Source organism: Erpetoichthys calabaricus, chromosome 1, assembly GCF_900747795.2.
Source record: "Erpetoichthys calabaricus chromosome 1, fErpCal1.3, whole genome shotgun sequence".
Lineage (NCBI taxonomy): Eukaryota > Metazoa > Chordata > Cladistia > Polypteriformes > Polypteridae > Erpetoichthys > Erpetoichthys calabaricus.
In genome coordinates this window covers 341,156,463-341,181,272 of record NC_041394.2, presented here as the reverse complement: position 1 = coordinate 341,181,272, position 24,810 = coordinate 341,156,463, and the positions used below count along the sequence as shown (strand labels likewise).

At 40.9% G+C, this 24,810-nt stretch overlaps 1 protein-coding gene across 4 annotated transcripts in view; it reads left to right on the top strand.

Moving 5' to 3' along the window:
• Nucleotides 1–24,810, top strand: part of LOC114667538 (gastrula zinc finger protein XlCGF52.1-like) — a 99,523-nt gene that overhangs the window by 59,919 nt on the left and 14,794 nt on the right. For 2 of the 4 annotated variants that reach the window (XR_007934804.1, XR_007934802.1), the window contains exons 2-3: nt 9,373–9,841; nt 16,914–19,950. Coding sequence is in view for 1 of the 4 variants with exons in the window: in XM_028822869.2 (XP_028678702.1) it covers nt 9,415–9,841; nt 16,914–17,773 (1,287 nt within the window). In the remaining 3 variants the exon portion in view is untranslated. Of the gene's footprint in view, nt 1–9,372; nt 9,842–16,913; nt 20,572–24,810 lie in introns of those variants that run through there. The other 2 variants (XM_028822869.2, XR_007934803.1) reach the window with 2 other exon arrangements.

The window sequence follows — 24,810 nt, the reverse complement described above, 5'->3', positions numbered from 1 at the left end:
AGTGGGGCGATTAATGGCAGCAAACAACTTGGCTATCTAAGTTAATTTCTTGTAATCCTAAGGGAAATAAACCTTAGCAAGGGAGAGAAAATAGATTTTCTGAAGAAATGCTAATAAAAAAACAGAACCACCACAAGTTCCCACCATGCATGGAATTTGTTGGGTAAACGCTTCTCTTCAAGTGCAGTGTGAATGTAGCAGGATGGTGAAAGTGATAAAAGTCAACATGTAGTGAACATTTATAGTTCTACATGGCGCTTCTTATCAGAAGAAAAATAAACTGTTGGGGGTCATGGGGTGCACTTTTTTTTTTTTTTGTGGGGTTGATTGCACCACAATATAATGGTTCACTGCAATAAATGTGCAGGTGATTTTGCAATTAGTAGACTTTTTAAATACATAATGGAATTTATTTGTTTCATTTAAGGATTGTGGACAAGTAAAAGGTAAGACAAATGACTTATCTACACAAAGAATTTGCCAGTTGCCATGTGTAGCAAAGGACTACTGTGTCTGTGAGGAGTTCAGGACTTGTAGTGTTCAGTCCGGAGTGTTGGGCAGAACACTAAGGCAGAGATTTCCACAAAGCAGCTTAGATTGAAATTGACTTATTTATTTGAAGATATGCACGTGTATTTGAATAGGTATATATTATACGTGTGTGTGGTCTTCAATAAAAAGAATACATAAATGTTATTGGTAAATTACACAAAAGTCCACTAGATGTCAGTATTACTCAAATTAGGCACTAGCTTATCGGTAGTACGAGATCCAAATCAATAAAGTTTATCAGTAAACAGTATCAACAAACTTATAGTAAAGTACATTAATGTAACAACATAAACTATTATTGGAAGACTATTCAATAGTGTAAATAACACTAAGGCACATTACCAACATATAAACGTTACACAGTACACTTTAAACAACGTTGCATCTTAACGTATAACAAACATACAAGTCAAACGCAAATGAACCCACCTCTGGTCATTAACGCACACTTCTTACTCTTAGTTATTACAAACAAATGGTTCTCTATGTGGAAATGACTACTGTAGCACATTTGCATCTCTTTCGCTTTTTGAACATCCCATAATATGTGCTCTCGTGCATGCTGGGAGGTGTTACTTGAAATGTGAGCCGTGTCTCTTGTCTATTGCTGTCTCTCTCATAGACATAGAATTACTAGACGCCTCATGACCAGCAGCATCGTACGTCAACGTCGCCGCCATATTGCGAGTGGCACTGCTGTGGAGTGAAGTAATAGATAAAGATGCCTCACGCATGGGCTGCTTGGGATTGTACAAACCGCTGTACGCTCTAAACCAGATCACAGGGATTACATTTCAAAGGTAAAGCTAAACAATTGTTTTGGTTATATTTGGCCATTAGAAAATCGTGTTTTATAATCTTAACTTTAGCTACGCCAGGCTAAGCTAGCAAAGCTTTGCATTTATGTGCTCAAGTGAGCCTCCAAACAACATTTTGGCTAAATGTATTTAGTCACTAACTATGTAGATTGTTGTTAGCTGTTAACCTTTCTCAAACTGTGAAGGTTTCCCAAAGAAATCCACCTCAGGAAGCAGTGGGAGGTAGCCCTTAGACAGGATTTTGAGAAAGCTGTCCTGTGATGTGTGCCGTGCTAGTTTGGTAACAGATGCTGTACCGGCATCATATGATCAAAGCTACCATTTGCTCACATTATAAAACAAAGGAGGTTTGAGGATTCCTTCTGAGGGTACAGTCAAGGTGGTCAAAGTCGCTGAGCGTGTTATCCGACAGTCGACATTAAGGCAAGCTGTCAGTGTATCTTTGATCAATCAGTTTGTTTGGGCTCAGATTGGTTCAGATGATGTGTTTTTTCTCAAGGAGCACATTGAGCAAACACAGTTTGAAATTGACAACCATCATTTTATGCTCATGTCTTTAGTTGTGTCTGTCTTCCACAAACTAAGGCTGCACCATATTGCCAGACTGAATACTCTCAAATTACAGAGTGGCAACACACAGAAAAAGCTACGTAAGACAGTTCTGTTTCAAGGATTTTAGATCCTATCCTGTAAATATTTAAGTAACCACATTGTGTGTGTGAGAGAGAGAGAGAGGAATGAGTGAAATGTTTTCAGAAATTATTAAGCCAATTTGTATACAATAAAATTCTTTATTTTTGTCAGTGAGTGTATCATTTAACTGTTAAAAGAAAGACACACGAAGATAACTTACAGTAACAGTGCAAAATTCACAATTGGTATGCCAGTTTGAAAAGATAAGTTTTGAGGGCAGTTTTAAAATGTGTTATTGAATCGAGCTGACGAATATGAGAGGGAAGAGAATTCCCGAGTTGAGGAGCACAATGAGAGACGCTCGAGCTCCCATAGAACTGAGTTTGATGTGCGGTACAGAAAGTCGAGCTGCAGATGAGGATCTGAGTGAGCGAGAGGAGTGTAAGTCTGTAGGAGATCAGTGAGGATGTGGAGAGCTTTAAATGTTAAGAGCAATATTTTATATTGTATTCTGTAGTTAACAGGGAGCCAGTGAAGTTGAGAGAGAAGAGGTGTAATATGTTCAGTGGATTTAGAACAGCAGGTTATTATCCTGGCAGCAGAATTTTGAAGAAGTTGTAAGCTATGGATACGTTTTTGTGGGATGCCAGATATAATAGCATTTCAATAATCTATACTTGAGGTGACACTGGGCATTAATCGATACTTCAGCACTGTGTTGCATAAGAACAGGACAAAGTCTAGAAATGTTTTGGAGATGGTGAAGGCAGTCCGAGAAATGTTACTTATATGAGAGGAATTATTTAATAATAATAATTATTATTATTTAATAATTACAATTATTAGTGTATAAATGGATATAAATAATTGCATTTAAACGATTGGCCAAAATCTGTTGTATGTAAACGATACTGTTTTCGATGTTATTCTTTATTCATGAGAAAACCCGGTTTCCACATCTACCTGTATTAGTTTAAGTGGCACTTTTGCCACCCGCAATATGGCGGACGCGCTGACGTATCGTGTCCACTCGGCAACACAGTGAATGCGGCGTCCATCTATATATGTCTATGGTCTCTCTAACACCAGTAGACCGTCCAGCTGGACTTCATGTGTTGTTGAACGAGAATAAACCGAGTTGTGATCTGCCTACGTGTCGTATTCTCTTTGCTGCTTCATCCCATTTTGTTTTTTCTCACTGTTGGGAAGGCTGCTGCATGACTTACTTATCATCTGAAAGAAGACGACGATTAATAGGCTCTCCTTTAGAAATGTGGGCTTTCCTATTGTGGAGAGCGTGCAATTTGTATTTGTCTGAAACATAATAAGTCCAATTTAGTGCTTTTTCATACACTTTGCAGTATTTTTATTTATTAGGTTATGATGTCCCGTTTACTGCATAGAACTTTTCACAACTTTATTTCAACTCGCTGAAGGACCAGTGATGATGTTATTTTAAATCATTTGCTTTTTAATCCGCTTGTGATGCTTTGTTTTGTAAGCAGGGTTAATAAAGTAGTACATTATGCTGATTTGTAAAGTCGCCGATTAAGACGGGTTTGGGAAATGTGAACAAAAGTTTGTACGTTGCATACATGCAACTTGGGGTTCCTCATTAATCCCTAAGATTTGTCGCTTTCAGGAAACGCAGTCTTGATAAGGAAAAGAGGGAAGCGAGTGGAGTCTGTGAGCTTGAGAAGGAATGCAAATGTAGATGCAGTCCGAGAAAATCTTACTGTTACTCATGCGTTAACTTGACTTGAAATTTAACTGATTAAGTTAGGACATCATCATTAGTATGTGCGTCTTTATAAAGTAACACGGCTTGACATTTTAAGACCTGTTTAATCCAATGTAGACAGAATATATTTGCATACATTACTGGGTGACAATTTAGATAGATTTTTTTTTCTTTTAAAGCTGTATCAAAAGTAGCAAAATCCCATGATTCAGTGCAAAAGCTCAAACCACTAATGCCTACTAATATGTATTAGAGAAGTGAATAGAGATTTGTGGTTAGTGTTAGTGCCTCACAGCTCCAGCAGACTGAAGTTCTGAACCTTCGCTATGTTTACGGCTTGTGTGAGGTTTTCAAGTGTGCCCTGGGTTTTTGTTTTTCTACTTTCCACAAGATGCATTGATTTAGTGGACTGACAAATCTAATTTGAATAGGTGTGGTTGTGGTCATGAATGCTAGTGTATGCTATGAGGTCCCACAGTTCGTTTCTGACCTATAGAGGTACTCTGGCTTTCTTCCCATCAAACTACTATATAATGAAACACTAAGGTTTGTGTGTCCATTGGCACAGAGCAATCTGATTGGACAGTTTGGCTTTGGTGTGATTGGTCAGTTTGGCTTTCATAATGCAACGAAAAAAGAAAGTGTGAGATGCATGAGGAAGAGTAAAGGATACATGCTGTGAGAGTTAACTTCAAAACCGGAAAGTATAAAATCAAACATCAGAAAAGAAAGGCACCTCAAAAGTAACGAGAGTTTAAGAAGCAGATGGGAGTGCTCTTGAGAAAGTGGAACCGGTGAACAAATGTTCAGGCACAGGCAAATGAGTGAGGAATGGCACTGCAAGTACATGTAAATACTTTTAAATTATTCTATGACCTGTCATCAACAGGTTCTGTGGCTAGTATCCTAATAACATTAAACCAATCTAGACGAGAACAGGCCTTTAAACCCAAAAAAGCCTGTCAGTCCGATAGATAGATACTTTATTAATCCCAAGGGGAAATTTACAAATTCTTCTAAAATAACATCAAGTCGAGTTTCGAAAGTCCCTAAAGTCTTACTGTCTTTCACATTACTTGGTCGCTTATTCCAACTGTCTATGGTTCTCTGTGTAAAGAAAAACTTCCTAATGTTTGTGCGAAATTTTACCCTTAACAAGTTTCCAACTTTGTCCACATGTTCTTGACGAACGCATTTTAAAATAACAGTCTCAATCCACTGGACTAATTCCCATCATAATTTTAAACACTCCAGTCAGGTCTCCTCTTAATCTCCTTTTGCTTAAACTGTAAATGCTCAGCTCTTTTAATCTTTCCTCATAATTCATCTCCTGTAGCCCTGGACTCAGCCTAGTTGCTCTTCTCTGGACCTTTTCTAGTGCTGCTATGTCCTTTTTGTAGCCTGGAGACCAAAAACTGAGGCCTCACCAGTGTGTGATAAAGCTTAAGCAGAACCTCCTGTGACTTGTGCTCCACATATCAAGGCGCTATATAACCTGACATTCTGTTACCCTTCTTAATGGCTTCTGAACACTGTCTGGAAGTCTATAGCTTAGTGTCCACTATAACTCCTAAATCCTTCTCATAAAGTGTCCTCTCGATTTTCTGACCTTCCATTATGTATTCAAACCTCACATTTTTACTTCTTATGTGTAATACTTTACATTTACTGACATTAAATTTCATCTGCCACAAATCTGCCCAAGCCTGTATGCTGTCCAAGTCTTTCTGTAATGATATAACAAATTCCAAATTACAGTCATATGAAAAAGTTTGGGAACCCCTCTCAGCCTGCATAATAATTGACTCTCCTTTCAACAAAAAAGATAACAGTGGTATGTCTTTCATTTCCTAGGAACATCTGAGTCCTGGGGTGTTTTCCAAAACAAAGATTTTTAGTGAAGCAGTATTTAGTTGTATGAAATTAAATCAAATGTGAAAAACTGGCTGTGCACAAATGTGGGTCCCCTTGTAATTGTGCTGATTTGAATGCCTGTCACTGCTCAATGCTGATTACTTGCAACACCAAATTGGTTGGATGAGCTTGTGAAGCCTTGAACTTCATAGACAGGTGTGTCCAATCATGAGATATAAAGGTATTTAAGGTGGTCAATTGCAAGTTGTGCTTCCCTTTGACTCTCCTCTGAAGAGTGACAGCATGGGATCCTCTAAGCAACTGTCAAAAGATCTGAAAACAAAGATTATTGAGTTTCATGGTTTAGGGGAAGGCTACAAAAAGCTATCTCAGAGGTTTAAACTGTCAGTTTCAACTGTAAGGAATGGAATCAGGAAATGGAAGGCCACAGGCACAGTTGCTGTTAAACCCAGCAGGTCCGGCAGGCCAAGAAAAATACAGGAGCGGCATATGCGCAGGATTGTGAGAATGGTTACAGACAACCCACAGATCACCTCCAAAGACCTGCAAGAACATCTTGCTGCAGATGGTGCATCTGTCCATCGTTCTACAATTCAGTGCAATTTGCACAAAGAACATCTGTATGGCAGGGTGATGAGAAAGAAGCCCTTTCTGCACTCACGCAACAAACAGCGTCGCTTGTTGTATTCAAATGCTCATTTAGACCAGCCAGATTCTTTTTGGAACAAAGTGCTTTGGACTGATGAGACAAAAATGGAGTTATTTGGTCATAACAAAAAGCGCTTTGCATGGCGGAAGAAGAACACCGCATTCCAAGAAAAACACCTGCTGTCAAATTTGGTGGCGGTTCCATCATGCTGTGGGGCTGTGTGGCTAGTTCAGGGACCGGGGCCCTTGTTAAAGTCGAGGGTTGGATGAATTCAACCCAATATCAACAAATTCTTCAGGATAATGTTCAAGCATCAGTCACAAAGTTGAAGTTACTTATGCAGGGGTTGGATATTCCAACAAGACAATGACCCAAAACACAGTTCGAAATCTACAAAGATTTTCATGCAGAGGGAGAAGTACAATGTTCTGGAATGGCCGTCACAGTCCCTTGACTTGAATATCATCGAAAATCTACGGGATGATTTGAAGCAGGCTGTCCATGCTCAGCAGCCATCAAATTTAAGTGAACTGGACAGATTTTGTTTGGAAGAATGGTCAAAAATACCTCCATCCAGAATCCAGACACTCATCAAAGGTTATAGGAGGCGTCTAGAGGCTGTTATATTTGAAAAAGAGGCTCAACTAAGTATTGATGTCATGTCTCTGTTGGGGTGCCCAAATGTATGCACCTGTCTAATTTTGTTATGATGCATATTGCATATTTTCTGTTAATCCAATAAACTTAATGTCACTGCTGAAATACTACTGCTTCCATAAGGCATGTCATATATTAAAAGGAAGTTGCTACTTTGAAAGCTCAGCCAATGAGAAACACAAATCCAAAGAACTAAGAGGGGTTCCCAAACTTTTTCATATGACTGTATGTAATTAGTGTTTTAAATGCTTTATTTTATGCAGAAATCCTCAGTGGACTGATCTATATGTGATTAAGAGTGTTTTAGTGATATTTGGATACACTGGATGGAGACACCTGTTATTATTTTTCCCACTTGAAGAGAAGGAAATGGATGCTTCCTTTATGTGAAAACTTGTTATCAAAACGTTCCAAGTACAGCATTTTATGATGATAAGGAGTGGCTATAGTTGGTTTCCACTAAATTGATATAGAAATGCAATTAATGTATCTTACGCTAAACCAATGCATAAAGCAAACAAGGTAGAGTGGTGGCTCTGTGGCTAAAGATCTGTGCTGGTATCTGGAAGGCTGCTGGTTCAAATTCCAAAGGGATCCTACTCCTTGAACAAGGCCTTTTAAACTGCAAATTTTTTCCAGGGGGTGCTGTATAATGGCTGACCCTGCACTCTGACTACTTAAGGTCATGTGAAATGGCAAATTCCCCTCGGGAATTAGTAAAGTATTTCAAATAAAAAAAAAAAAAATTCTGTTTTACTTTTAAACACTGACGGACATCACGGGACCTTAATGTTACTTTTACAAAAGGAAATCAGCACTGCAGTTTGAAGCTAATGCTAGCAATAATGGTTTTATAAAATCTGTTATTGCAATCAAATGTTTCAATTGGCTTGGTGGGCAATAGCAAGACTTTCTCAAGGTTTCTTCTATTTTTTCCCTACAAGGGTTTTTTTTTGGGGAGTTTCTCCTTGTCTTCTTAGAGAGTCAAGGCTGGGGGGCTGTCAAGAGGCAGGGCCTGTTAAAACCCATTGCGGCACTTCCTGTGTGATTTTGGGCTATACACAAATAAACTGTATTGTATTGTATTGTATTGTATTTTGACCTTATGATTGGGTTTAGTCAATTACCACCAACAATCAAACGTTGGCACCATAAATTACACATTTTAGCATAAGCTAGAAGCCCTGTGTTTCACTTGCTTGTCTTATGCTGCATGTTGTGCTTTCCAGCAAATCTTCCCCTTCCTGACCTGCGTCTGTCTCTTGGGCCCTTCTTGTATAAACATTCCTTAATATACTGTGAGATCACAATTCTGGGACCCCAACAACACTTTGTTTAATCCAAACAGTGAATACTGCTGACCCATAACTGTGCAGAGATCCTTTTTACTGCTTGTTGGACCTTAACTTTCAAGTTTATTTCACACCTGATAATTTGATATAAAGAATAATGAATTGTTAATATGCCATGAACTGTCTGACTTGAAGGGCAGCACGGTGGCGCAGTGGTAGCGCTGCTGCCTTGCAGTAAGGAGACCTGGGTTCTGTGGACGAAAAAGGCACACTGAAAGCAGGCAGATAATATTTCTTCAGTTCTCTTTATTATTCATTCGGAGTCACAGTAAGTAGAGATTCAAAGAGCATAACTTATTGCCGCAAAGCTCAATTTGAACCCTGATCAAAAGCCAGGAGGGTTTTTTTATACTTCAACATCTCATGATTAATAAGACAGAAAAACATCCTTATCATCTAAGTAAAGTTAAACAATATGTCTGTTGTGCTAAGCATTATCTGTGTTCTCAAAGCTAAGCACAGGAGAGACGCCTTTGCATAAACTACATGTACTTTCTGCAGCCTTGTGACCTTGTCCCTGAAACATTCACTCTGAGAAAGAGAAAACAAGAAACAGCTTAGATTTTATTCATGTGGACACTATTTCTCCTGAACCCTGGAATAACATATTTTTGTTAGTTCATAAGCCAAAGCGTCTCTCACTGGCAAGTTATAAATTAGTTGTTATAAAATTCTAATTAACTATACATGGTGCTGAGGAGAACATTCTTCTTCTACAGTTCTCTTCCTGTGTCCTCCCTGTGTGGAGTTTGCATGTTCTCCCCGTGTCTGCGTGGGTTTTCTCCGGGTGCTCCGGTTTCCTCCCACAGTCCAAAGACATGCTGGTTAAGTGCATTGGCGATCCTACATTGTCCCTTGTGTGTGCTCTGCGGTGGGCTGGCGGCCTGCCCAGGATTTGTTCCTGCCTTGTGCCTTGTGCTGGCTGGGATTGGCTCCAGCAGACCTCTGTGACCCTGTGCTAATGGGTTGGAAAATGACTGACTGATTAACTGTCTGACTTGATGTAAACCAAACGTTTGTTCTAAAATGAAATTCAAATGTCTTTACATCTGGATGATGCAACTTTTATGAAATTAAGTCTTGTGCTTTCTGCAGGGAGAAAGAAAATAAAAAGCTGCCTTTAATTGTAAAGTCTAGATGGATGTAAAAGAGGAGATGTGTGAGGCTGACCTAAATACCATGGAGATAACAACTGTGAGTATTAAAGAGGAGGAACGTGAAGGGGAGCCTGTCCACCCTAAACAGGAGAGCCTGCACATTAAGGACGAGGATTGTGAATTTGGGTCAGTGGGCATTAAAGAAGAGGCTGTAGAGAAGTGTGTCAGCCTTGAGACGCACATCCATACAACTATGGCGAGTGTCAAGGAAGACAACCTTCATGATTTCTGTCAAGATGGACAGGTGACCGGGCTAGTCTCTTCTCAAAGCAGACACTGCTCTTCTCCGAAGCCTACTATAGGTGTGAAGTCTGAATCATTGCAGTCTGAAACGAAGAGGACTGAGGACATTTCTCTTGTTAGAACTTTGGAAGATCAGTCACCATCTAAAAATCAGTCAAGAAGAAGTAAGTATAAAAATATGTGCATTTTTTAGGGTCTGGAGTTAAGTGTCTAGAAGGAGGGTTGTTTGTTTTTTTTTAATGAGAAATATAGTGAAATTGCAGTCTTTTATTGTTTGTCTAATGGAGTTTGAGAGTTCATCACCTACTGAGAGACTTCAACAGTCAAGCTGGGGAGCAACAGAGATAAGGAGAGAGGCATGAGTGGAAGCAATGACCTGTATGATTTGAGCCCAACTGGTGAATTGTTCTTGGATTTCTGTGCTGGTCATGAATTGTCAGTAACAAACTCCATGTTTTATCGCAAGGTTTACCATGTGCTTTCTTGGTACTAAAACACGTTAGACCAATGATCAGTGATTGACTGCTGTGGCATTGTCAGCCACTTTCTGTGAGGCCACATTTTATGGACATTTGGGCAATGGCAGTTGCTGAGTTATCAATGAAAGCTTGCTTGACATTGACCCGGCTCGGGTGGATTACACGAAAGTGTAGTGAAAGAATCTTTTTAGAAAGAGCTCCTTCTTCTGCATCACGGCAGGCTTGTGGAGCATAGAGTCTGAATAGACTACGTTCAGGACCTCCATAGTGGAGGCCACTGCAAGGAACTCTAGACAGATGCTCGTTGGTGTTGGTCATGATGACCGCCCTAGAAGTCATTGGAAGACGGTAAGCTCTTATACTGAAGAAAGAGGTCTTTCCTGTAACCTTAGCAGGAGAACCTCAGGAAGCTGAAGTTAGCCTCAATGTCGGACATCTTTGTCCCCAAAGGCATTTTACTTTAACTTTTAGATTATTCATTGCTCCTCCTACCATTCCACAGTAGTTTGAGGGCCTCCTAAATCTCTCCGACACGCCATGCTGTGAGGAAGCAGAGCCTGGGGACTCTGAGGGGGATTCACCCATTACTGGAGCAGAGATTAGTTGGATTCAACATTATTGTCATTGAACAGGTACAACAAAATGCAATTTAGTTTCTAACCAGAAAGTGCAAATACTAGACTAAGGTGCAATAGACAGTGGGCTCAAACAGTACATTAAAGTGCAACAGACAGTAAGGTGCAATAAGTTAGCATACAAATGAGAATATATATCTATATGATAATTGACTTTACAAATAGTAGCATGTAAAAAGAAGAGTATATAGATGTGATCACCAGTACAGATACACGGTATGAATAAATATAGATATTTTTATATTCAGAATAGATACACATAAACAAGTGAAAATATGCATAGAGTACAGTCAGAAGTTATTGATATTTAGAAAGGTCGGCTATTGAGTGGTAAGGGTTGAGAGTCCAGGATGGTGATGGTGTTATGAGTGCTACTGTTCCTGAGCCTGCTGGTGTGGGACTGTAGGCTCCTGTAGTGCCTCCCTGATGGAAGGAGGGTAGACAGTCCATGGTTGGGGTGTGAGGCATCCTTGATGATGACACGAGCCTGTTGCAGACACCATGTGTGCTGCAGGTCAGTGATAGTCGGCAATGGGATGCCAATGATGTGTTGGGCAGTTTTCACCACCCATTGCAAGGCCTACCTGTCGGCTACAGAGCAGTTGCCATAGCACATCGTAATACAGTTTGTTGATATTCTTTGAACAGTGCAGCAGTAAAAATTCAACAGAATTTGAGGAGACAGGCAGGCTTTCTTTAGCCTCTACAGAAAGTAAAGTCACTGTTGCATTTTCTTAACCAGTCTGGAACTGTTTATTGTTCAAGAAAGGTCCTCAGAGATGTGGGCACCCAGGAATTTGAAGCTGGCAACACACTCCACCTCAGCCCCATTTATATGGATGGGAGTGAGTCTACTGCCTTTAGTGTTCCGGTAATCCACATTGAGCTCTTCTTGATGTTGAGGGTGAGTTTGTTGTCAGCACACCATGTTACCAAGTTCTGGACCTCCTTTCTGTAGGCCGACTCGTCATTGTCACTGATCAGTCCTATTACTATAGTGTCGTCTGCAGACCTGATGATGGAGTAGTAGCCATATAATGGGATGCAGTCATAGGTGAAGAAGGGAGTAGAGGAGTGAGTTGAGCACACAACCCTGTGGAACGCCAGTATTCAAGATCAGGGTAGAGGATGTGTGGTTGTTTAGCCTGACATGTGAGGATGTGTGGTTGTTTAGCCTGGGGTCTATTGGTTAGAAAGTCCAGTGTCCAATTACAAAGAGAGGTACTGATGCTGAGATCATTGAGTTTAGTTACCAGATTGGGTGGGATGATGGTGTTAAATGCGGAGCTAAAATCATCAAATAACATTCTGACATAGGAGTTGTTGTTGTTGTCCAGATGTGTCAGGGCAGAGTGAAGAGTTGAAGATTTGGAAAACCTGGTAGGGATCTGAGGTAGGCTGGATTTGAGGTGGGCCAGAACCAGTCTCTTAAAATACATGGCGATAATGGGGGTGAGTGCAACAGGGTGGTAGTCATTCTGGATCCCTGAAGATAATAGTTTAGGCACCAGTACAATCACTGTGAACTTAAGGCGTATGGGGACGATAGCTTGGGCCAGAGACAGATTGAAGATGTTCCTGAAGACCTTGGACAGTTGCCCATTTCAGGCCTAAGCAAGCGCCCAAATATGCCATCCGGACCAGCAGCCTTGCAAGCATTCCCTTTTCTCAGTGCAGATTGTACAGTGGAGGAGGTAAGTCTGAGGGACTGGTTGGCTGGGGAAGAGGCAGTTTTGGTTACAGGTGTTTTATTGTCCTTATTAAAACGAGCATAAAACTTGTTTAGCTTGTCAGGAAGGGAGATATTATTTGATGTTGAAGTTGTATTTACCTTTATGTATTCTGGTCTGGATTCCTTGACACATAGGTCTGGGGTCAGAGTTTTTGAAATGATCCTCTATTTGTTGCTTGTATTTCTGTTTGGCCCTTTTTCCAGATGGCTCTGGATGAGCTGTAGCTGTCGGCGTCGGCAGATCTGAAACTGGAGCTGCGAGCTTTCAGCAGGAGTCTAACTTCTCTATTCATCCAAGGCTTCTGGTTAGGGAAGGTCTTAATCTGGTTGTACATTGTGATTTCATTAATGTTTGTATTGATGTAATCTAGGACAGAAGAGGTCTACCTCTTTCAATGTCCACTTCCGAGTCCTGAGGGGCACTAGTGGCACAAAAGCTCCAGTCTGTGTGCTAAAACCTATGCACTGAAGCAGGGCCTGCCTCTTTAGGCCAAACTTTTACTGTCCTCACTGAAGATCTTGTGCATCTGATAAGTGGTGTATATTTAGGGAGGAGGAACAGGGAGAGGTGATCTGATTGTCCAAGGTGGGGCAGTGGAAAAGCCTTGTAGGCTTCAGTAATATTTGTATACACGTGATCTAAAATTCTGTCACCTCAGGTGGGGCAGGAGACGTTTTGGTGAAATTTGGGGAATACAGTTGTAAAGTTGCAATGATTGTAATCTCCTGCAGCTCCATTTGAATGTGCCATTTGCTCTCTGCTAACAGCAGCAGGCAGTTCTTTCATTGCAGGCTTAGAGTTGTCAACCGATGGTACATACACAGCAGCGATAATAATAGATCTTCATTCCCTGGGCAAGTAAAAAGGTCTACATTTAATCATCAGAGCAATGACTCTCTGTTACAACAGTGTCTGCACACCAAGCATTGTGAGTTCTGAAGATGGTGCATCCCTCCAGTTCAATAGCAGTGTCTGGGATACAGTCAATTAACCACGTTTCTGTGAAAAACATGATGTTGCAGTCCATAATATGCGAGTGTGAGATGATCCAGAGTCATCATTTGTCTAGCTTGTTTGCTAGAGACCGAACAGTGGCAAGAGAAATGCTCGGCAGAGATAGATGGTGGAGGGTTTCCTGAAGCTTCACCCGGATATCCCCACGTTTCCCTCTCCTTTGTTTACAATCTCGATGTCGCTGTTGGGCTCTGCTTTTCGGAAGAGCTGATTTGCTAGACTGTGGTGTCCAAGCTATTTCCAGAGGCAGTTGAACGTTGTCCAGTGCTGCATTTTTGCAAAGGGAGCCAATATTCAGAAGTTCTAGTTGGCTATATGATGAATTTGCACAGCTGTATCAGGAAAAAATAAATGAAAATAGTAACCATAATACTAGTAATTCACAAAAACTGTGAAGATGCAGGGTGTCGTGATGCACATGCACTGTCACCAAGGTCTTGTTCACTGAGGTACTTAAAAAACACTCCTTGGTAGCAGGACTCCAGGGATGGATGACGTTCGCCCTGAGTTGTTAAAGGCTCTGGATGTTGTCGGACTGTCTTAATTGACACTCCTTTTTAACATTAAGCAGAGGTCAGGGATTGAACCTCTGAATTGGCAAACTGGGTGGTAATCCTCATTTTTAAGAAAGGAGAGGGTGTGTTCCAACTTTAGGGGGAATCACTCTCCTTAGCTTCCTTGGGATGGACTATGCAAGAGTTCTGGGAAGGATGATTTAGCTGTTGGTCAAAAAGGGAGGAGATCCCTCTCTTGGTTTAGGATATGGTGCTGCCTCTAGCGGGGAAGTTTAAGTATCTTGGGATCTCGTTCACGAGTAAGTGAAGAAGGTAGTAGGTAGATCGACAGGAGGATCAGTATACTGTTGGATCTGAGCCGAAAAGTGAAGCTCTCGATTTACCAGTTGATCTAGGTTCATACCCTCACCTATGATCATGAGGCTTAGGCAGTGACTAAAACAACTAGATTGCGGATTGTGAAGACCAGGGGTGCGCAGATCCGCCCCTAACTGACACAGGCAGGCAGGGACACAGGCTTTTACCACACAACACTCCTTTTATTGATCTTCCCCTCGGGATCCCTTCCACTCTGTTCCCAATATAACAACACAGTTCTAATATACAGTACCAAACACTACAAGGTTGTCTTCTTCTTCTTGCTTTCCTTTTCTTTCCTCTTTTTCCACCTCCACTCCCTCTCTGGTAAGCTTAGTCTTCTTCCTCCCAATTCTCACCCAAGATTAGCAGTGGCTGGCTCCTTTTAAACAGGTCCTGGAAATGTTCCAGGTGATTCATCAGCATTACCTGGAATCACTCCCAGGTGTAATGGAAATCTGTTGCCAGACTCCCCCTGGAGGCCTCCATGGGTGAAGCAACAGGGCTGCATGAAAGTCTCATTCCTAGTCTGCGCTGGAGGAACCCGTGGTGATACAGCTGCCCAGGAGAGCTGTCCTCCATTATCCCGCTGGCGTCCCGGCCAGACAACGACCGTGGACCCCCAACATAAGACACAAGCGGCAGAAATGAGATTATTTTAGAGTGTTTGGTGGGTCCAATCTAGAGAGAGTGTGAGAAGCACAGACATTTTGGAGGAGCTTAGAATAGAGCTGCTGCTTCTCCGCATTGAAAGGAGGCAGTTGAGGGAGTTTGGGTATCTGATTAGTATGCCTCCTGGACACCTACCTGGAGAGGTGTTTTGGGCATGTCCAACTGGAAGGAGACCTCAGGGCAGAACCCAGGGCACATTTTTATGAATTCTATCTCTCATCTGGCCTGAGAACACCTCTATATCCCCCTGGAGAAGGTGGTGGGGAAAAAAGGGATGTCTGGACATCATTGCTTAGATTGCTGACCCAGATAAGGATAAGCAGAATAAAATGGATGGATGCTGGATTAACATAATTTGGATTTCTAACATTTATGTTATGGCATCACATTTATGAGTGCTTTGTTATTCTCAGCCTCGACTGATGTGCTTCTGAGTTCTGAGTGTCAGTTCTGGTTGCGAGTTGGTGACCTGGATGGCAATGAAACAAAATTTGGATTTCTTACTGAAAGCTGTCAATTTAATCCTTATTGTTTAGTAAGTAATGAGATTACCAGGGTATGCTGGCGTGTATGTACCAAACAACTATTCAAAGTATTGACTGTGCAGTCCTACTTTCTTGCACCCACACTGGAAAAGATGGTGATATGTGGTGGGATGTGATTGTCAAGAATGATCTGAGTCTGAGTTTTTAGTTATTAAATTTTTGTGGTAGTCAAGAATTGTCTATAACAAACACCATATTTGATCACACACTTGCCTAGTACCAAAGTACCTTGGGCCAGATGTTAATGATAAGTGGTAGTTTTGTTGCCTACTCTGTCACCACACGTTCTGGATATTTGGGTCAAGAGCGTTGCTGACTTGTCGATCGATCACCATTTGGTACTGAAATTACACAGGTGGATGAACCAAATGGGCAGTGAAAGCCTCTTTCCAAAATAAATTAAATTCTACAGGTACAGCTGAGTATCATCAGAGAAACCATCAGAATGAGCAATAGGGCCTAATGATGTGGTGAACAGAGAGAAGAGCAGAGGACCCAGCACTGGTCCCTGGGGCACCCACATTCATTTACATACAATAAATAAAAAAAAAATGATGAAACAGGCAATAAAACAACATATTTGATTTTGATTAACATAAATAAATGAGAGTACATGCCCTTAGCCATTCTAATAAAGAGTATAAGCAAGCCAGTCCTGGCTTCACCTGCCATTCCCAGAGCTCCAGAACAGACACGCATAACTGGTGATCCCATGTTTTCTCATCCTCTACTTCTTCTCACAGACCCCTTGAACTCCTACATGCCTGTGCATTAATTGGTCACATTCTTCAATCCTTTGTCTGTCTTTGGGAATTTAAATAAGCCATTTTGCTACATACTTTTCATGTTAGTGGCTTTAGTGTAATTGTAGACAAATGTCTGATTATTAAAGGTGTGTTTCATGTACTTGGCATGACACTCTGTTGTACAAATGAAATTTCTTCAGTATTATGATATGTAGTGATTTTAACATTTTTCTTCCTTAAATAAAATATGAGCAACATGTAATTTTGAATAATATTTTAAATGGATGATGCAGTTCTACAATATAGCTATAAAATGTGACCCATAATGTTATATATTGACCTATCATATGTCCTCTAACTAGCTTACTATGAGTGATTAAGTGTCTTTCTCCAGGCATTTTCAAGATTGCTTATGCATGTTGTTCCTAATTTCAGCTGCCATTTATTTAATGATGTGACTAATGATGTGTACTTTAATATCAATAATAGATCAGCAGGTTGAAAAATAAGCTTTTAATGTTCCTTTTAAATTTCATACAGGAGACAAATCACACTGCTGTTCTAAATGTGGCAAACAATTTTCTTCTTTAAGAAATCTTCAGGGTTGCACAAGAATTCATGCAGGAGAGAAGGTATATTGCTGTTTGGAATGTCGCAAACAATTCCTTGACAAAAGTTCTCTTCAGAAAAGCCCTGATATTCACAGAGGAGAGAAACCGTATTGCTGTTCTGAATGTGGCAAACACTTTTCATTGAAGTGCACCCTTCAGAGACACACAAGAACTCACACCAGAGAGAAGCCATATTGCTGTATGGACTGTGGCAAACAATTTTCATTGAAGAGCAACCTTCAAAGACACACGAGAATTCACTCCGAAGATGAGATGTATTGTTGTTCTGAATGTGGGAAACGATTCTCCCAAATTGAGAATCTTCAGACCCACACAAGAATTCACACCGGAGAGAAGCCCTTTTGCTGTTCTGAATGTGGCAAACAGTTTACGGCCAAGAGCAGTTTTCAGAGCCACAAAAGAATCCATACAGGAGAGAAGCCGTATTACTGTTCGGAATGTGGTAAGCGGTTTTCGCAGTGGAGCAGTCTTCAGTGCCACAAAAGGATCCATACGGGAGAAAAGCCATACTGCTGTTCAGAATGTGACAAGCGGTTTTCTCAGTGGAGCAGTCTTCAAGGTCACAAGAGAACTCATACGGGAGAAAAGCCGTATTGCTGTTCTCAATGTGACAAGTGCTTTTCCCAATGGAACAGTCTTCAGGGCCACAAAAGAATTCATACAGGAGAGAAGCCATATGGCTGTTCTGAATGTGGCAAGCAGTTTTCACACAAGTGCAATCTTCAAAGCCACAAAAGAATTCATAGCGGCCCCACCACAATGGAATAGACAAGACCACACAAAGGTACTGTAGCAAGGAAAAAACAAGGAAAACGCACAATCCAGTGGAAACTCAAGGAGATCATGGTCTGCTGCTTCAATGCAAGTGAGCCTGGATATGCCAGGAGGATTAATGTAAAACTGTAATGCAGGAATGTAATCTTGAGTTCTAAATTGGATAACTGGCATGAATTTAAGAGATCTAATTACAATTATTAAAGAAGGAAAACCAAAAAAGTAAAAACATATTAGAGTAGCTTCAAAGTACAGCAAAAGAAGAACCAACATGAACACATCAACAGCCAAGTTTAGTTGCAACACAGATATTAAGATATTGGAAGGAGGAGGTGAAGGCAAGGATGGCAGTTAAACAAATTGAAAGTGACAGCGGAAGTTTTCATTAATACAATTTATTAACATCCACTGAATATATTGACCTTGAACAAAATTTTGTTACCAAAGACTTTGTCCCAGAAGAAATATATAAGTAGTTGGGGTTCAATGAAGGAGCAGATCTAAACCTTAAGGCAGTCTGTTGACAGAGAATACATCTGTAAAACACCAAACATTGAAGATTGAAAGTAACAGTAAAAAGTTTAAGTTCCACAGCAACAAACATCAAAAGAAAATCATTCCAATGGTCCATGAAGAAGTGCAACTGGAATTAAAAAAAAAATCAAGAGTGCCCCAGATCTTAAAGAGAACAAGCCAACAAGTACAAATGACACGATTACAGGAGAAAGAAATCTAGGAAATTAAAGTGGAGCCTCCTGTATGTAGAAATCTTCAGAAGGGGAAAGTGACATGAAGTACTGTAGATCCAAATGCAGCACTACAAGTAAGGTCAATATGGCCATAAGTGAAAGAAAAGCAAAATTGGCTGCTAATAATGGCCTTAGCAACATTAGATAGGAACCGGTGCAGTTCAGCAAAACTCATTTAAAGCAACACCACAGAAGAAACTCTGTAAGGAAGCATCAACAAAAAGACCCTCCATTGTGGATGAAATAAAATGAGAAAAGGTAGAGATTCCACTTGGAGTGGAGACCTTGATCAAAGTGTATATGAAAGCAGTGAGATCACACAGTTTTATCAAAAATACAAAAGTGCAGAATTATATATTAACAAGTGAGGACTTGAACATCACAATGGCAAACAACAATTTCCCGATTCACGCAGACATTCAAGATAGCCAAAACCTTAAGATAGGATATGGAACATACTATTCAAAGGCCATCCAAAAAAATTCAACTGAATGTTCAGTGAGGGCACTCTTAAATGTAATATCGTCACCAGAAAAAAACAGAAACACAAATGTTTTGGGGAGAATATATGAAAATGTTCAAGAACGTAATTATGAAGCAACAAAAATAATCAAAACACAGATGGAAACCAAAAACATCCAAGTGAATGGAATGGAATGGCATGAAGTAACGACGAGAGAATTTCCACTAAGATGTATGGTCTTGCCACTGATCTCTGGCAGCCTTATGACTCCTACTAAGATGTATGAGATGGTCATTTAGCCATGCCAACCGTGATGCCTCAGTGCCCAAAACTATTTGCACCATCAAGCCAAAAGAGCATCTTGTACTTAATGGCCAAAATGGACCAGGGCAAGACAGATGTGACTTTAAAATGCAAAACTGTGTATTCAGTAAATGCTCTCAAAATAAAAATAGTGTCTTCCCGGTGCAACAAATAATTTTAAAAACATTCTAATAAAAAAACACAGGAGTAGCATTAAAGAGTGTTATCAAGTAAGAGAGTTTTGAATTAAAAGATCATTGCACCAAAAAAAGGGAATTTATATTATCCTTCATGAAAAGATTGGGTATATTGACCCCCAAGTGTCACACACAGCTCAGCTCGTCCAGGTATATTGGGTCAGACGCCAGCAACCTGAACACCGCACCATTGCCCAAGCTCACACACACCTCCACCTTTGTCTTTGCACAACGCTCAACCATCCGTTTCTTCCTCCAGGACAATTCCGATTTCTTCAGTGACTAAAGTTTTCAATATGATCATCAGTTCCAGATATCCTCTAACTTTCTGACTCTCTCTAGACATTCACAGCTCTTCCCGTGGCCCTTGCTCTGATCTTCTTCTCATTATTACTTTCCATCTTACTCGAGTGTTCTTTTGTTCTCGTCCCCTTTACTTGCCCCCCTCTATTTACATTAGTGGCTGCCATTGGGCACTACTAAACAGCATTGAGCTCATTAAGGTGAATGCACTTATGTGCTGGCGCCAGATCACCCGCAGGGCAAGTAAAAACTAAAATCAAATAATACTTAAACCTCTAACACACACTTCTGTGACATGCCCTGTCACACCAACCTGATCAATCCTTTTAAAGTTCAAGAGCTTTTTACTGAGTCATATCACCCTGAGGACTCTTTCTAAGGGTCACAAGCCTCATTTTGATTTACCCCATGCTGATGGTTCTCTCTAAGATACATGAGCCTGTGCCGGTCTTATGACTCTCACTAAGAGGTATGAACTGGTCACTTAACTATACCAATCTGACAAATCCTTTTCCAAATCCTAAGCCATTCCACCTTAATCCTTCATCCTGGTGGTCCCAACAGGGCATGTGAGACAGGCAAACCATTTCTAGGCCTGGACAGCAGCAGAACCATCGCCCCATATGAAGGACAACTGGGCTTGGAATCATAAAGTGACTTCTTCAGCAACACCCAGAGCTGGGCGCTCCATACTTCCAGCCTTCGGTCTGAGGCTCAGGCAATGCCTCCAAACACTGAGTTTCTTTCAGAGTGTTGTTGTCAGCTTTTAAAGACTCTTAACCTGAGCTTCTGAGAGCTTTCGATCTTTTACCAAAACAACAAACCTAAAAAAAGGCTGTATTGATGCATACACTAGGGTGGACAGTGTAAAGTTAGCAGCAATGGAAACTGGGAGAAGTGAGCAGGTGGAGGTGGTAGCAGACTTTGGAGACCGGGTGGGAGCTGTAGGCTTACACCCCGCACTCACGGCAGGTTTACTTCTTACAATAGTGGCTGGTTTCTGGTGGGTCTCTCTAGCCCAGACGGGATAGCACTCTAGTAGGTACTCGACAGTACTTTCATGAACACACAAACACATTCTTTAAATTTAAATACTTGTCATCCTCCAGATCAATTCTTCTTGCCTAGAAAAGATGATGTCTTTTTGAGATTGTCTTCTATGTCTCTTTGGTGATTGTACTTGTATGAACAAACAATTGGTGATAAGGTAGTGTTTAGGGCATTTAGATAATCATGGAAGTGGCCATCCACTGATGGCAAAGAATTCCATAAGGAGTTTTTCTCCTAATGGGGACACGTTTTTTTTTTTTGGGTGATGGTTCATTTTTGTTACAAGCTCAGAGCCTCAAAACCTTCTAAAAAATACCAACTAGAGGGGGATATCACCATCAAACCCTGGCAAGCAATAAGGGCAAATGTAGGATCTTTAAAAAAAAAATAAAATAAAGGTTTATTCCACAAAAAGCCCTTTTACAATGTGATGCTCACTCCCACCACAGGAAATAACATACAATGCCTACAAAAGGCAAGCGCATTCAAATACAACACCAGACCCTCTGCTTTTATAGGACGGAGGGCAGTTTCTGGCAGTGATGGGCAGGTGGTCCCAGCTTTTCAAGAACCACCCAGAAAACACAAGGCACATAACAAGCTTACACAAGATGTATGTGAATTTCCCTTTGGGATTAATAAGGTATCTATCTATCTATCTATCTATCTATCTATCTATCTATCTATCTATCTATCTATCTATCTATCTATGTAAAGGATATTGCAAATCATAAACATATGAAATTGTAACGTATAGAAATAAACAAAAAATCTACAACAAAGACACAAAACAAGTATCTGAACCCCAGCCATGGGAGGAACCCTAGTTCAAATATAACAGATGAGCTACATGAGCCCAGGTACTAGTCTCTGCAGAACACTGACCCGAGGGGGCGGATTTCAAGTACTGGAAGTGTATTACGGTGGGCGGTCTCAATGCGTTGTTCTGATTGGCTAAAACAAACACTGGGTGGATTTCAAGCGGAATAGGCGGGTTCCATTGGAGTTTCTGATTGGCTAAAACGACAACTTGGCAGATTTCAAGTTAAGTATCTGATTGGCTGTGTGACGGGACTTCTTATCATACCGGAAAAAGAATCTTAGTCTGGATGCGTGCAGCACAGCATGCAGAAACAATGGCGGCGGATCGGATGAAGTACATGACCCCCTTTTACTGTATACAAGGACACTGCAAGTCCCCATCTCAGTTGAATTAAACATTGAAATCACACAGCACAAGACTTGGCATTAAAAACAACGTATAAACCACAACCAAGGCAGGTAAAAGTTAATAAAATTGATAATCATGTAAAAGATAAAAATATAAAGTGCTTAAAAGTGTAAGGTGTAATGAGTGCCAGATTACAGCAACCAGTACATGTATTATGAACAAGATTTATTTGAGTATGGATATTAAAGATGTTCAAAGTTATTATTGAACGACTGGAATTCTTTTTGAAATAAGCTGTTCGGCAGTCTGTTAGTGCGTATTTTGAATGACGTTACGTTTTCCTGAGGACAGAGGTTCGAAGTGTTGATGACCGGGATGAGACGTGTCCTTGATGATGTTCTTTGCTCTGCTATGGTACCGGGTGTTGGCAATGTCCTCGAGTGAGGGAGCCATTTGTTTTAAAAGCTGGTGTTAGGTTTGTGGAATATCTACACATGAATAATCGTATAAAAGGTAAAGTGCATGAGTATTGCACAGAGACAGAATATTATATAGGAGCTAAATACACATTAATTTGAATATTGTAGCAGAATATATATTGGACAAAAGAAATATTAGTATTGTACAGTCATGTTACTGTGCTAAGGGGATGGGGAGGTAGACAGAATGTACACATAACACAGTGACGAGAATAAATGTAATGTGCAGCGTATCTGACATTGAGATCCGGAAGAATGGTAGGTTGATTTAAAAAAAAGCGTGCTCAGCAGGAGATCGCGTGTGGATGTGTGTGGTTATAAACTGGAACGGTACCGCTTAATGCAGAGCAAAGCAGGCACATTACACATCCCAGCTCATCGCATTTTAAATATTGAAAGTGGCGGAACCAAGCCGTTACAGTTGTATTTTGCAGGTTGTGTTCCAGTTTCCCTGTTTTTTTTCACCGAAAAAAAGGTTTAACGATGATTGGATGCTTGAAACAAGCCCATACAGCTTGGGGAACGCCCATTACGTTCTCTGATTGGATGCTTGAAACCTGCCCATACAGCTTGGGGAACGCCCATTACATTCTCTGATTGGATGCTTGAAACCCGCCCATACTGCTTGGGGAACGCCCATGTTATTCTGCAGAGACACACTTCTCCATGAGCCTGGCATTAAACTTTGCCACCCTACTGACAACCTCGAAGATGTACAATCCCATAGCATTAAATTCTTAAATACACAATGCCTACTTCTAAGGTACATTGGCTTGGCTCCCAATTCAGATACATGAGTTGCTATTGATTTGTGCCGGCCTAATGGCCCCTTCTGAGCCTGTCAATGATCTGTGCCAACTTGATCATTTCCTTTAAAGTTCATCAGCCTGGCACTGTGCCTTTAGAACGCATCAGCTTATCAGTGAGGCGTGTCACTCTAATGAAACCTTCTCCTGGTAAGATCCTCTTGGTGACCTGTCCCGGCACCAGGGTATGGCTGAGTGTAACAGAATTTGCAAACACCTATAACAAAATAACAGTTTGCAGTGGAACAGAATGACAGAGAAAGGAAATTTGTATAGACCAATAAAATACTTTTTAAATAAAAGTAATCCCAGAGTGCTGTAAGGAATGCAGAAATCTACATGTGGCTTGGGTTGACTGTGGAAAAGCCTGCCATAGCTGCCACACAGTGAGCGTCTCAAATTCTTGGACGTGTATAAAATCCACTCTGTTGTGATAAACTTAACTACCAATGAGGGAGCTTTGCCCCCTGCTCGCTTCGCTCACCCGAACCCCCACACCCCCCTCCCCGGCTAGCCTTACTTGCCAGCCACTTCACGTCTCTTCCGCTCACAATGTGAAGAGGGGGGCTGAACGCCCCTCAAGGAGATGTGGTTGCTCCTCCAAAACCCCCTCTTAAATGGTTATACAATAGGAAAGCAATAGTTTTTGTTTTTTACCTCCTCTTTGCTCAGTCAGCTGCTGGCTTGCTGCTGCCATGCCGCGTGATCTGCAACAACTGCTCTTTCTTCTTCACTTAGTCATTGACGTGTCATCTAGAAAGTATTTATAAGAGTTGAGAGCATAGGACGTGTGTCTGATAAAAGCCTTTACACGACTGAGAGTTTAGATGTCCGTGGTCTAATTTGAAAATGGTTGTAAGTAGGGCATGTCTTGAAAGAATGTCATGTTAAAAGTCCCAGCGAGACTGTCCAGGGACAACAACAATCTCATCTTTTAATTCTCATGGATACGCCTCTTCATTGGGAAGAAACACTACTTTTCCCTGATGGCAACACGAATTAGACAATCTACAAGTCTCCGACTTAAAGTATAAATCCGAACAATATATTCGATCTCTTTTCGCTGTTTCGTTATTTCACCTAGTAATAATTTCCCTTTGTCTGCGCTAATGCGAGACTTTCGAATGTTCGTACTTCCATTATCTCTAACGTGTTCTGCATGTGTGTCACGCCAACATTTTTGAATTCTTTACAATGTTCTACTTTGTCATCTTCTCTTTTTTTTTTTCCTTTTATTTCCGGCCCCGGGCGTGGTTAAATGTCTTGGCACAAAGTCTCGTGTCACGGGACATGAAAGTGTCTTTGAGAAACTCACGTGTCGTATCCAAGATTTTTTTTTATAATAGAGAGATATGCACTTTCAAATAGCTTTGCCATGACAACGGCGGGATCACAATCTCAAATGTAATGACATAAACAAGAGCATTTCAAGAAGACATGCTTTCTCCACCCTTGTTGCATTAAACCCAGTTAGAACTTTCTCAGTAACCTTGGTCATGCGTTCAACGTC